The 12,878-nt window shown below is 42.6% G+C and overlaps 1 protein-coding gene across 1 annotated transcript in view; it reads right to left on the bottom strand.

The window, feature by feature from the left end:
• LOC126263475 (cytochrome P450 6k1-like) overlaps positions 1-11,966 on the bottom strand; it is a 52,422-nt gene extending 40,456 nt beyond the window's left edge. Inside the window, exons 1-3 of the mRNA XM_049960569.1 lie at positions 11,894-11,966; positions 6,624-6,905; positions 6,263-6,501 (exon numbers count right to left, since the gene is read on the bottom strand). Of these exons, the coding sequence (XP_049816526.1) occupies positions 6,263-6,501; positions 6,624-6,905; positions 11,894-11,966 (594 nt within the window). The remainder of the gene's footprint in view (positions 1-6,262; positions 6,502-6,623; positions 6,906-11,893) is intronic.
• Positions 11,967-12,878: the final 912 nt, after the last annotated feature.

The following is a 12,878-nucleotide window of genomic DNA, read 5'->3' as shown; positions in this document are numbered from 1 at the left end:
ATAGATAGTTTCTTCGTTTTAGTCTGACTGCTAAAAACGCAGCGACAAACACGCTTAGACGGTCCCTTATACGCATACATTGTGTTCCAAAATTGTCTTTACAACTTTAATCACGTATATTTTAGAAATGGGAGTAGGTATAAAGGTGCGGTTCGCGGCATAATGTTTACACACACCTAAAGCTGATTTTAGTTTCTTATTTTCACATATTAGTTATTCATTGGCCAATCGCCGGCAGTTGGTACAGTGTGTGGCGTGGTTGGTGAAGACCAGATCTGACATCCAGGTCCTGCGGAAGCCTATTACATTTTTTTTTTTCTTTGGGCGGAAGTTGCACGAACTGTGAGCTCACATCAGAGCAACAGTAGCACACTTTAATGAGGACATTCTAGGCTGGACAAGGAACTGGAAAACCGTTTAGACAACCTCTGCGCTACAGACGGCGCACACATTTAAGGTGACCATCCATCCTCCTTCCCTCATTTTGTCGTGACAATCACGATACTTCTGGCTCTATCCTAAATTTTTTCAAAAGTGATTCGGGACATCTATTTGACCCGGATTTAAGAACTTTGAAACGATTTATCTCAAATTACATATTCATTTCATCTGTATCGTATGCTGTTACTGGAGGGGTATTTTCCCAAAAGAGTGATGCATGGAGCAGTGACAAAACACAGATTTTTGTAGAAACTACGAAAGCAAAGATAGTGTCTAGAGTGAATTATGACAAAAGTTGAGCTGAATGTTTATATTATGCTGTTGAAAAATATAGACATGCTGAAGATAATTTACAGCACTGATGAATACTCTATGTCCGTTCGCATTTCTTCATCTTATAAGGTACAAATAGAATATAAATTAATGTGCTTTTTGTAACAAATTAAAGTGACAATTTGCTTCATTTACTATATTCAATTAAGACTTCTTTTTGCAATTTCAAAATTTTTTAATGTGTCCGGAATTTGGCACTAGAAAATATGATCACCTTAACACAATGACCTCTGTTAAGCGGCCACTAGAACCTTAGGTGTGTATGAACATTATGCCGCAAACCGCGCTTTTCTACCTATCCACATTTCTGAAATATATCTGATAAAAGTTGTAAAGACAATTTTGGAACACCCTGTATTTTCCATACTTCTTTATTGACACAATGAGAAGCCGCCAACAATGGGCGATCACATACAATGCGACGCCGCCCAACCCGCCAGACAACTGAATATCTTAAATGTCATTTGCCTTCTACTCATTGAGCTGTATAAAACTGATGTCATTTACATTTATAGTCCTTGCTGCAGAATAGTACTACGTCTGACACGAACGTCTCTATAACGAGCTTTCGCAAATCCTTGTTACTCTCACGCGTAATTTATGTCTGCTGATCTGTAGGAGGCGCTGAAACTCATGTTCCCCTCTCCCCGCGGAACATCGTGGCCATCGGCCAACTTATCGTCTACAGATTGTTTGTGTTAGGGAAAATAATTTGACCCAAGTGTACAGGGTTTAAGTTTCTGTCTGGTGTCGCAATTTAAGCAATGGCAGGCCTACCTTAGCGATACATCAGATTAATTAGTTACGCGTTAATGGACCCTGGAGCTATTTATCCCACATCGATATATGTATCAGTTTTAAATGATAAAAAATTTATCCGCTCTGTGCATAATTGATCGGACATGTGTACTGCTTATTTTAACTTTGCCATGCCCCAGAGATACGTCTTCGGTTAGGCCCACCCTCTGTCAGTGTAATGTAGCACTGCTTTAATTCTACTAATTGAACTACTGCAGGCTGGCTTTACTCAGAAGAATGAATGGGTAGCTCGGTCAGCTAAAATACTAGAGAGTTGTTTCAGCTAAAAGAATCAATACCTGGTTCAACCGATAGAAAAACTACTCTTTGTTTCCACTTGAAAAGAAAGAATGAATAATTCAGTCAATATGCAAAGCCACGACGATGTCGAATCTTTCCATTCGATTGCTCCCACTAACTGCCTTCACTCGAAGAAAATTAATGAATAATAATCCCGCCGACAGGTAAAATTACAACCTAATGACACGATTGTTTTCATTCGGTTGCTCCCACATACTGGTTCTATTCAAAAGAATGAATGACTAGTCCGACCAACTGAACGATTTTTTTCATTCGGTCGCTACCACAGTCTGGTTTCATTCAAAATAATGAATGAAGAGTTCAACCGATATGTATAACTACAACCGAATGAGTCTATTGTTTTCCAACAACCGAATTATCTATTGTTTTCATTCAGTTGTTCCCATCACTGACGTTGACAACTTATTCGTCATTGTCTCTTCCAACCATTGTTGCTGCAGGCACTCGTGTATAAAGTTCCTGTGTTAAGTGGGCATTCCATACCACATGTAATTCTGAAAGTCGGACATGTACAGTTCTTCAGTTCTATTTGTGTTGTGTACACTATCTAATCTGTGCTCGAAACTTCATTTCAGTCACATCAATGGTTTTCCATGCTACTATATTTACAAACGTTAGATTTCAGATTCACGTACATTGCTGTTTGAAAGCAACGTCAATCATGACAAGTGTCTCAGAGAGAATAGGAATGACAGGTGTGCCCATACCAGGACATATATACGTTTACGTCTACATGCATAGTCCGCAAGCTAGTTTACGGTGCAAGGCGGTTGGTACCACGTACTACCAGTCATATCCTATCCTGTTCCGCTCGCAAATACAGCGAGAGAAAAACAACTGTCTATAATCCTCTACAGAAGCCCAAATTCTCTTATCTTCGTTGTCCTTGCGCGAAATGTTCGTTTGGCGGCAGTAGAATCGTTATGCAGTCGGCCTCAAATGGGCGTTCTCTGAATTTCCGCAATAGCGCCTCGCGCAAAAAGCATCTTCCTTCCAGGGATTCCATTTCAATTCGCGATGCATACCCGTAATATCTGCGAACTGATGATCGAACCTACCTGTAATAAAGCACACCTCTGAATTGTTTCGATGTCTTCCTTTACTTCGTTCCCAAACACTCAAGCAGTATTCGAGAACGGGTCACAGTAGCGTTCTACATGCCGTGTCCTTTTTAGATGCGTTGTAGTTTCCTAAAATGCTGCCAGGGACGAAGTCGACCATTGCTTTCTCAACTACCAGCCTGACGTGCTCATTTCATTTCATATCGCTTTGCAGTGTTACGCCTAGATCTTTAATCGACGGGACTGTGTCAAGCAGCCCACTACTAATGCTGTATTCGAACGTTGCAGGATTGTCTTTCCTACTCATCCGCATTACCTTACTTTTTTATATGTTTAGAGTAAGCTGTTATTCATTACAATTAGAAATTCTAAGTTAGTCTGCATCCCTCTACTGTCACTCAGCGACGACACCTTTCCGTGCACCACAGCGTCATCATCAGGAAGATTCGGAAATTGCTGTTCACTCTGTCCACAGGTTCACTTTGACAGGACCTCGCTGCTGTTTCAGATTACACGGCTGACAATTCACGGAGTGCCAGTGATGGAGTTTCTGTCACGAATGGCAAGTCGTGTTCAAATAGAAGGTTTGGTGTCTCGGAAATACTAACTAATTTGACGCCTCGACTGCCCATATGAGATTACTGAGGGTTCAACCTGCCCCGTGCTAGACAGTCATGTGTGTATATGTTCTCCAAGGAGGCATTCATAAACTAATGCTTGATAAGAGCTTTTCCAGTGAAGTGTCGTTCAAGTGATTAGCGCCAAACCTTTCAAGATTCCATAGTGAGCCTGCAGTCAGTGGATGCACATTGCGTAAGTGCCATACGTTCAGCTATTCAATGGGCATAGGGAGAAGCGGGATTGAGTATTGTTCGAAAGCTTTCGCCAATAAGCTGAAAGTCGATGTCGACGCTGGCATGCATATGAAACACATTACTGCTGGTGGGTCTTACTTTACTAAACTAAAAAAGACTCCGTCCGAACATGTCTCGGAGGACCCAACGGTACCGACCGGCCGCCGTATCATCCGAAGAATAAAGCATCACTTGGTGCGGATATAGAGGAGCATGTGGTCTCCCAGTCGTTGTCAGATTTCGTGTCAGAAGCCGCTGCTTCTCAGTCAAGCAACTCCTCAACTGGCCTCTCAAGGGCTGAGTCCATTACCACAACAATCCAATTGCGAGGTTTTTCTGAGTGATAAGTTTAGATACATGACTGATTGCCTCCAAACTAATTATTACGGCACACTGCTCAGCTATATCTGATGACGTAATCTGACGTCCTTCAGAGTTCATTCGTCATACTGTTAGGAATTGGTGATACTGAGTTTTCACAGTTGCTTAGCTAACACACTACGATAGCTGTCTACATCTACATCTACATGATTACTCTGCAATTCTCACGTAAGTGCCTGGCAGAGAGTTCATCGAACCATTTTCATACTACTTCTCTACCATTCCACCCTCGAATGGCGCGTGGGAAAAAGGAACACCTAAATCTTTCCGTTCGAGCTCTGATTTCTCTTATTTTATTATGATGAGTATTTCTCCCGACGTAGGTGGGTGTCAACAAAATATTTATGCATTCGGAAGTGAAAGTAAGTGATTGAAATTTCGTAAATAGATTTCGCCGCAAAGAAAACCGCCTTTGTTTTAGTGACTGCCACCCCAACTCGCGTATCATATAAGTGACACTCTCACCCCTATTGCGCGATAACACGAAACGAGCTGCCCTTATTTGCCATTTTTCGATGTCCTCCGTCAATCCTACCTGGTAAGGATCCTATACCGCGCAGCAATATTCCAGCAGAGGACGGACATGTGTAATGTAGGCTGTCTCTTTAGTGGGTTTGTCGCACCTTCTAAGTGTTCTGCCAACTAAGTACAGTCTTTGTTTCGCCTTCCCCAGAATATTATCTATGTCGTCTTTCCAATTTGAGTCGCTCGTAATTGTAATGCCTAGGTAATTAGTCGAATTGACAGCCTTTAGATTTGTGCGATTTATCGTATACCCGAAATTTATCGGATTTCTTTTAGTGCCCATGTGGATGACCTAGCACTTTTCTTTGTTTGGTGCTAATTGCCACTTTTTGCACCATACAGAAATTCTCTCTAGATCATTTTGTAATTGGAATTGAGTGTCTGATGATTTTAATAGACGGTAAATTACAGCGTCATCTGCAAACAATCTAAGGGGGCTGCTCAGATTATGACCTAGATCATTTACGTAAATCAGGAACAGCAGAGGTCGCATGACACTACCCTGCGGAACGCCAGATATCTCTTCCGTTCTACTCGATGATTTACCGTCTATCATCACGAACTGTAATCTCTCTGAGAGGAAATTCCGAATCCAGTCACACAACTGAGACGATACTCCATATGCACGCAATTTGATTAATAGTCGCTTGTGAGGAACGGTATGAAACGCCTTCTGGAAATCTAGGAATATGGTATCGATGTGAGATCCCTTGTCGACAGCACTCATTACTTCATGGGAATAAAAAGCTAGCTGTGTTGCACAAGAACGATATTTTCTGAATCCGTGTTGGTTATGTATTAATAAGTCATTTTCATCACGGTATATGTTCTAAAATCGTACTGCAAATTGAAGTCAGTGATATGGGTCTGCAATTCAATGGGTTACTCCTATTTCCTTTCTTGTGACCTGTGCTACCTTCCACTCTTTAGGAAAGACCTTTCGTCAAGTGAGCGGTTGTATACGATTGCTAAGAAAGGCGCTATTGTGCCATCATCGGTAACATTTCCATTGCTATTGCGCAGTGACGGTATTGACTATTTTTTATCACTGGTGTACTTTACATACGACCAGAATCTCTTTGGGTTTTCTACCATATTTTCAGACAATATTTCATTGTGGAAAATATTAAAAGCATCTCGCATTGACGTCCGCACTAAATTTCGAGCTTCCGCGAATCTTAGGTGTTAGTAAATTGTATAAATTTCACTGATAAAACAGAAACTTCGACTGATATTTTGGCCTAGCGAATATGGCCTTGGTTCTAAAGTCTCATTCAGATATTTGTAGGTCACAATTTTCTGTTTGAATCCCAAATAATGTGTCACCATTTACTTGTATTTAGGAGAATATGACTCAGATTGGATATCTTGTGTGAAATTGTAGTTGTTACAAAATCATTCTTGGACTAAGGTATTTATGACAAATAGGGAATTGTGCATACTATTAATTTGCAACTAAGTACAGTACTTTAAGGAAATCAGAGGAGTGTTTGTGAGCTGTGAACAATATCTATCTATAATATGGACAGATCCATTTTTGTTACTTACTTGGCTCATCATTTTGAGCTTTCCTGTCGTAAAGGCAGGCGACATCTTAGCTCGCAGTCTCTTCCATCTGCCTCCGTTCAAGTTGAATAAATGATAACTCAGTGGGTCTTTCTCATCGAAATGAACATTTCTGTGGGAGAATGCATCAAACTCCTTGACTAACACCAGTCGGATGAGATCCGGGTCGACCAGCAACAGAGCTGGTTTGCTGAAGAGATATACTCCCACGTATCTCTGATCTGAAATGTATGAGACATTAACAGTGGGTGAAAATATATTCTGTATTATCAAATAAAGTTACAATTAAAATTGGAAACAATATAAAGAAAAGGCAGTTCAGACAGGTATTGCTCCATAATACCTCGGAAACGCTTGTAGAGCTCTTGGAAGACGAATTCCAGACGAGTCAGTCCAAGAAACACTCTCGCCATATTGCCAAATGGGATCACGGTTGGTGCCTGCGATACGCCCTTCTTGGTCCAGTAGCTGTAGCGGTGAGAGTACCAGGCGTAGACCGCCGCAGCCGCCACCAGGGCTACGGCCAGGAATTCACTCAGCCACGATTCCAGAAACACGCCCATGGCGAGACGGAGCTTATCCACAACTAGGGTTATCTGGTAGTCGTCGGAAATGTCCAACCGATCTGTTGAAACACAAGCAAAACAAAGGAACTGAAAGTAATACACTACACCATTAGGTGTTTAGAGGACCTATATTCATTTTCTGTGACATAGTTGTTCCAACCTAAGGCTTTCCAGACTCGTTTCGGTGGGAGGTGGTAGAAGAGATTTTCTGTGCCGTAATATAACGGAATAGAAGTGAGGAGGTGCTGATTGCAATCCCTGGTTAGTAAACGACTACTTTGTACTGTAAAATAAGGGGGCGTTGGTAGCGGAGACAAACCCTCAGTGTGACTATTATAATTTATTACCTGCCAGCACTGGACTTAATTTTTTACTGATCTATTTGGTATTTGACTACACCTATTATGGTGTAGCATGTATGTGGGGGCTGGGTCGTTGAGAATTGGGAATTAAGAGATGGTAAGATATCAGTCGGGTAGGAAGAGCTTGGGTTGCAGCCTTGACAAGGTATGAACATATGGTGCAGATTACAGCTGATACAGCGGATGTATCTCAGGACTAGTCCCGTGAAAAATGGGTGGGAGACGGTTAAATCGTCCTTAAAAAGGTGTTTGGAGAAGACTGGAAGGCTTAAGTGGTAGTATAGGCGCAGCAGAGACTATAAGGAATAATTTGGAGTGTTGTGACCTGCAAGACAAATGAAGATTTTGGACCTGGATTATTATATTCTCAGATAATTTAATCTAAGCCGGCCGCTGGTGGCCGAGAGGTTCTGGCGCTACAGTCTGGAACCGCGCGACCGCTACGGTCGCAGGTTCGAATCCTGCCTCGGGGATGGATGTGTGTGTTGTCCTTAGGTTAGTTAGGTTTAAGTAGTTCTAAGTTCTAGGGGACTTATGACCTCAGCAGTTGAGTCCCATAGTGCTCAGAGCCATTTGAACCATTTTTTAATCTAATCACAACACCTCAATTTATGCAAGGGTCCAGAAACTTCTCGTTCAAATTAATACAGGAGGTAGACAGCATCAAAACAAATATAATTAGTTAAGGTGCATATGTTGCCTGACGGCAATATTTCATGCTACCAACGATTTACACAGAAGGTAGTTTAGCACGCTAATTACAGCAGTGCCATTCACAGGAACTTTGAGTGAATACGAAAATATCAGGTAAGGCCTAGCTTTGACTTTCAACTAGCAACTGAAATGCACAAACATCTGACGTTCTTATTTACTTTTCGTACTAAGCCTTTCGGAAAATTTCACCTCCATTTTCAGAGGGATTTATTGAACGTTGACGTAACATGGAGGGTTTACAACTGCCATTAATTGAGCAGCCTGTGACACTGGTTTTCAGTGGTCTGTGCCATCTTCTCCAAACCTATTTACGTCACTTACTTCACTTTTCATGAACTGATGTGAACAGAGAGTACTGTAATTCCGCTGTCGTGTCAAAATCATTACTTTGTGGTACGTGAGGAATTTAACGTTTTGCAAACAACGAAGCTGAAATACTTTACTGTTGAAATGATCTGTGCAGTTTAAATAACTGACGAATGTATGTTGAATGTAATAAACTGCAATAACTCTACAGTGATTCCACATGTAGCATCTTCTAAACCAGCGATTACCAAAGTGGTCTGTATCGAACTCCAGTGGTCGACTTCAGACGCAAGGGGGCTGTATCAGCGAAGAGGACCACAAAAGTGAACTGTGGATCACATTTCGTCAGATCGCAAACAAATTTCGAATTGCAAAATTCCGAATGATTCTCATGTGCTGAAGCTCCCTCTTGTGTACGCTACTGTCAGTCTCATCGACTAAAGAGAGAGTGTGGAGCAACTCTGTATTTTCGGTCTCCTGCTCGCAACATTCAGCGACATCATTGGTCGTTTTTATAGGTCCATTCCGTAAAGTACTTCTCCTTGTCCTTCTTCGGAGAGTGAAAAGGTTTCTGGTGCTGCCCATGATGGACCAGAAAACGCTTCGCCATTCATCAAGAGATGTATTAATTTGCGACACAACACTAAACGACACACAATCACTTTGCAACAGTTATGTGCGCAGGCTCTGTAACACGTGTGATTGGCAGTGACTGGACACAAAACATGAGCGGGCCAAAGGCGACCAACTTTTACAGACTTCTGCCAGTCCAAAACTACGGAGCCCTCCAGTTAATGATGACAACTCTCCAAAATGAAATGAGCTAAATACATCTACAAAAAAGCCACACAAAAGCTGAAATAAAAAAGCGTTCGTGCTGGACGTGCAGACCGCGTGAGACGACGCTTCATCCAGTCCCAAACATGCTCAATGGGGGACAGATCCGGAGATCTTGCTGGCCAGGGTAGTTGACTTACACCTTCTAGAGCACGTTGGGTGGCACGGGATACATGCGGACGTGCATTGTCCTGTTGGAACAGCAAGTTCCCTTGCCGGTCTAGGAATGGTAGAACGATGGGTTCGATGACGGTTTGGATGTACCGTGCACTATTCAGTGTCCCCTCGACGATCACCAGTGGTGTACGGCCAGTGTAGGAGATCGCTCCCCACACCATGATGCCGGGTGTTGGCCCTGTGTGCCTCGGTCGTATGCAGTCCTGATTGTGGCGCTCACCTGCACGGCCGATACCCCAGGAGCAACAGTGACCCTAATTTGCTGGGAAGTGGCGGTGCGGTCCCCTATGGCACTGCGTAGGATCCTACGGTCTTGGCGTGCATCCGTGCGTCGCTGCGGTCCGGTCCCAGGTCGACGGGCACGTGCACCTTCCGCCGACCACTGGCGACAACATCGATGTACTGTGGAGACCTCACGCCCCACGTGTTGAGCAATTCGGCGGTACGTCCACCCGGCCTCCCGCATGCCCACTATACGCCCTCGCTCAAATTCCGTCAACTGCACATACGGTTCACGTCCACGCTGTCGCGGCATGCTACCAGTGTTAAAGACTGCGATGGAGCTCCGTATGCCACGGCAAACTGGCTGACACTGACGGCGGCGGTGCACAAATGCTGCGCAGCTAGCGCCATTCGACGGCCAACACCGCGGTTCCTGGTGTGTCCGCTGTGCCGTGCGTGTGATCATTGCTTGTACAGCCGTCTCGCAGTGTCCGGAGCAAGTATGGTGGGTCTGACACACCGGTGTCAATGTGTTCTTTTTTCCATTTCCAGGAGTGTATTATTAGATAAGTCCGTTTTTATGAAGAACAGCTGCATCAAATGTTCCACACACATAAGCCAAAATGTAATAACAATGGAATTAGTTTGATGAACTTTTTTTTTCTTCGGAATCGCGTTTCTGAAATATAATTTACTCACATTTACTCATAGCAGGTATGTAATTCAGTTTTGCTGCTCTTCTTAGAATATCTGACTTGTGATACTATGCTGATGTCAGCAGTCTAATAATATATTTTGATGAAATACTGAAGCGTGTTTTAACTCCTAGTCCAATGCAAACAATTTTCCTTTAATAAACATGGATTTTAACTCTTTCCTACGGTCAAGAAAAAACTATAGAAAAGAAGCCAAGTGATTGCGAAAAAAGCAATGCTTCCGGATGCTAGCTAAATCACTCATTTGCCAGCTAAATGGTATTAAAAAGAAGCCAGAGATAGACCTAAAAGTTTATTTGACAACACTGCCTCCAGTATTAGTTTCTAATCATCTCTCGCCCCCCCCCCCTTCCTCCGAAAGCCATACAAAATCACTGGTTTTTGAAAACCTGTGACATAATTTAGAATGATGAAATCATTTTCTACACTGTATGCTGTTCATTTTTGGAACACAACCTACGACCAGCATAGAGACAGAAGTGATGGCACTTTCTGCAGGACCTGACAATCATTTTGCAGGACAATGCTCAAGCACGTACAGTGCAAGCTATTACTGATTCAGGGCTGCTAAGTGGTATACCACCTACTTCACTCCCCTGACTTAAGCCCACGTGAGTTCACCTCGATTTCTAAACTGAAGGAAACACTTCACGGTATTCGCTTCAGAACTACTACAAATTCGTCGGGCAATAGACCACGTCACGCGAACTGTCAACACAACTGGAATTGCTGAGAGTATCCTACGACTTCCACATCGCTGGCAACGGGTTATGCACAATGCTTGTGACTACTATGAAGGTCAGTAAAACTTTGAAACACGTATCTGTTTTGGACGAGCAGTGAATAAATAGTTGCCACTATGAAAGTTCCACGCCACCCTGGATTAATGGTTCAAATGGCTCTGAGCACTATGGGACTCAACTGCTGTGGTCATTAGTCCCCTAGAACTTAGAACTAATTAAACCTAACTAACCTAAGGACATCACACACATCCATGCCCGAGGCAGGATTCGAACCTGCGACCGTAGCAGTCGCACGGTTCCGGACTGCGCACCCGGGATTAGCCGAGCAGTCTAAGGCGCTGCAGTCATGGACTGTGCGGCTGGTCCCGGCTGAGGTTCGAGTCCTCCCTCGGGCATGGGTGTATGTGTTTGTCCTTAGGATAATTTAGGTTAAGCAGTGTGTAAGCTTAGGGACTGATGACCTTAGCAGTTAAGTCCCATAAGATTTTACACACATTTGAACATTTTTTTTTAAAGTTCCAACCTTCGTATTTAATGGTTTATTACGGAAGTATTTACCTTCAGAAAGGCCAGTGCAATTAAACAAAGTTCTCCTGATGCACCGATTCATATCTTATCTACGCTGCCAGTACGCAACGTTTCCCTGCTCCCAAAGGTACCGATAGAAATAATCGATATCTCCTTACCTAATAGGTATTTGCATTACAACCCACTGTATGCATTTGATAGAGACAGTGCACGATATTTCTGACAAAACCTCGTTTCAAAACAATACCCTATGAGAGTATGTAGGGATGTGCAGGTCTCCACAGCTCAAAATTTTCTATTCTGGTTTAGAAGGTGTGCTTGCTGACATGTGTTTCCTGTATTCTAGCCAATTTACTGCCACCTCATGACAACATTATCGGCAATATTGCGACATTACGGTATGTCAGCGACCACTGCTAATATGTGGAGGACATTCTCTTACCTCTACAGCCGATGGCGAAGACGGCAACCACTCTGGTGCCTGTTGTTGCCGTCCGCTCTCTTATAAGCAACATCATCTGATAAGGCACACGCGTTAATACTGCGTGAAAAACGTAACTGCGCATAAGAAGAGATCCTGATAAGATAATCGACAGAAACGCTGCTTGTCACGATTCAGCAGCGTTGGTAACTAAACCATAAACTTCCGGTGCAAGTGAGTCACAGCAGTGTACTTTCGACACCTTTTCGTGACATGTAATTTCGTTTGTGATCTGATAACATAATTGTCTACGTACATTCTCCTTGATTCTTTTACGAGTTTTCTTAGTTAGGAAAGAATGTTCATCTGCCTGAATCCATCTCAGTTTTGAAATTAGTGCACAACACAGTACTGTTGTTCATTTTCAGCTGTTGCGAATTGATACTGACCTACTAAATTGTATTCTGAGGATCTCATTATTGGAGGAGAACGCATATGTGAGATACCCGAAAGTAAATATTAACGGAGAGAAATACTAGAAAGGAACTAATTGTGTTAACGTTAAACTATCGTTAAACTGCTGTATGATGTCTTATGCTTAGTCAGGCTGTAAGCAAACGCACAAAAATGAAGCAGGAAGCACTTCTTCAAAACAATCTGCCATTAACTCGTTCATACTCAGTATCTGCTACTTTTTTTTATCTTCGTGTTGAGTGATTGGGATTACGTCACAGATTTAAGGTCTCCTCTTTCTTTAATGTTTCCTATTTTTTCAGCACTTATTCATGTTCTCGCAGTAATCCTTCATCTTCTGACGTATTTTTCTTTCTTCCGTCCACATTGTCTGAGCTTTCTTACTTCTGTGTTGACAGCCTTGTAAACTAAGTACAGGGTGACACAGAAAAACGGGAACATTTCCACAATCCAATAAAACTAGAAGTGATGAAGGAAAGAAACTGCATTCATAGTAATTGAAACCTTACAACTTTGCCATTTACGACATATT

Source organism: Schistocerca nitens, chromosome 6 (genome assembly GCF_023898315.1).
Source record: "Schistocerca nitens isolate TAMUIC-IGC-003100 chromosome 6, iqSchNite1.1, whole genome shotgun sequence".
In the NCBI taxonomy this organism is placed as follows: domain Eukaryota; kingdom Metazoa; phylum Arthropoda; class Insecta; order Orthoptera; family Acrididae; genus Schistocerca; species Schistocerca nitens.
This window is presented reverse-complemented; position numbering and strand designations above follow the sequence as displayed.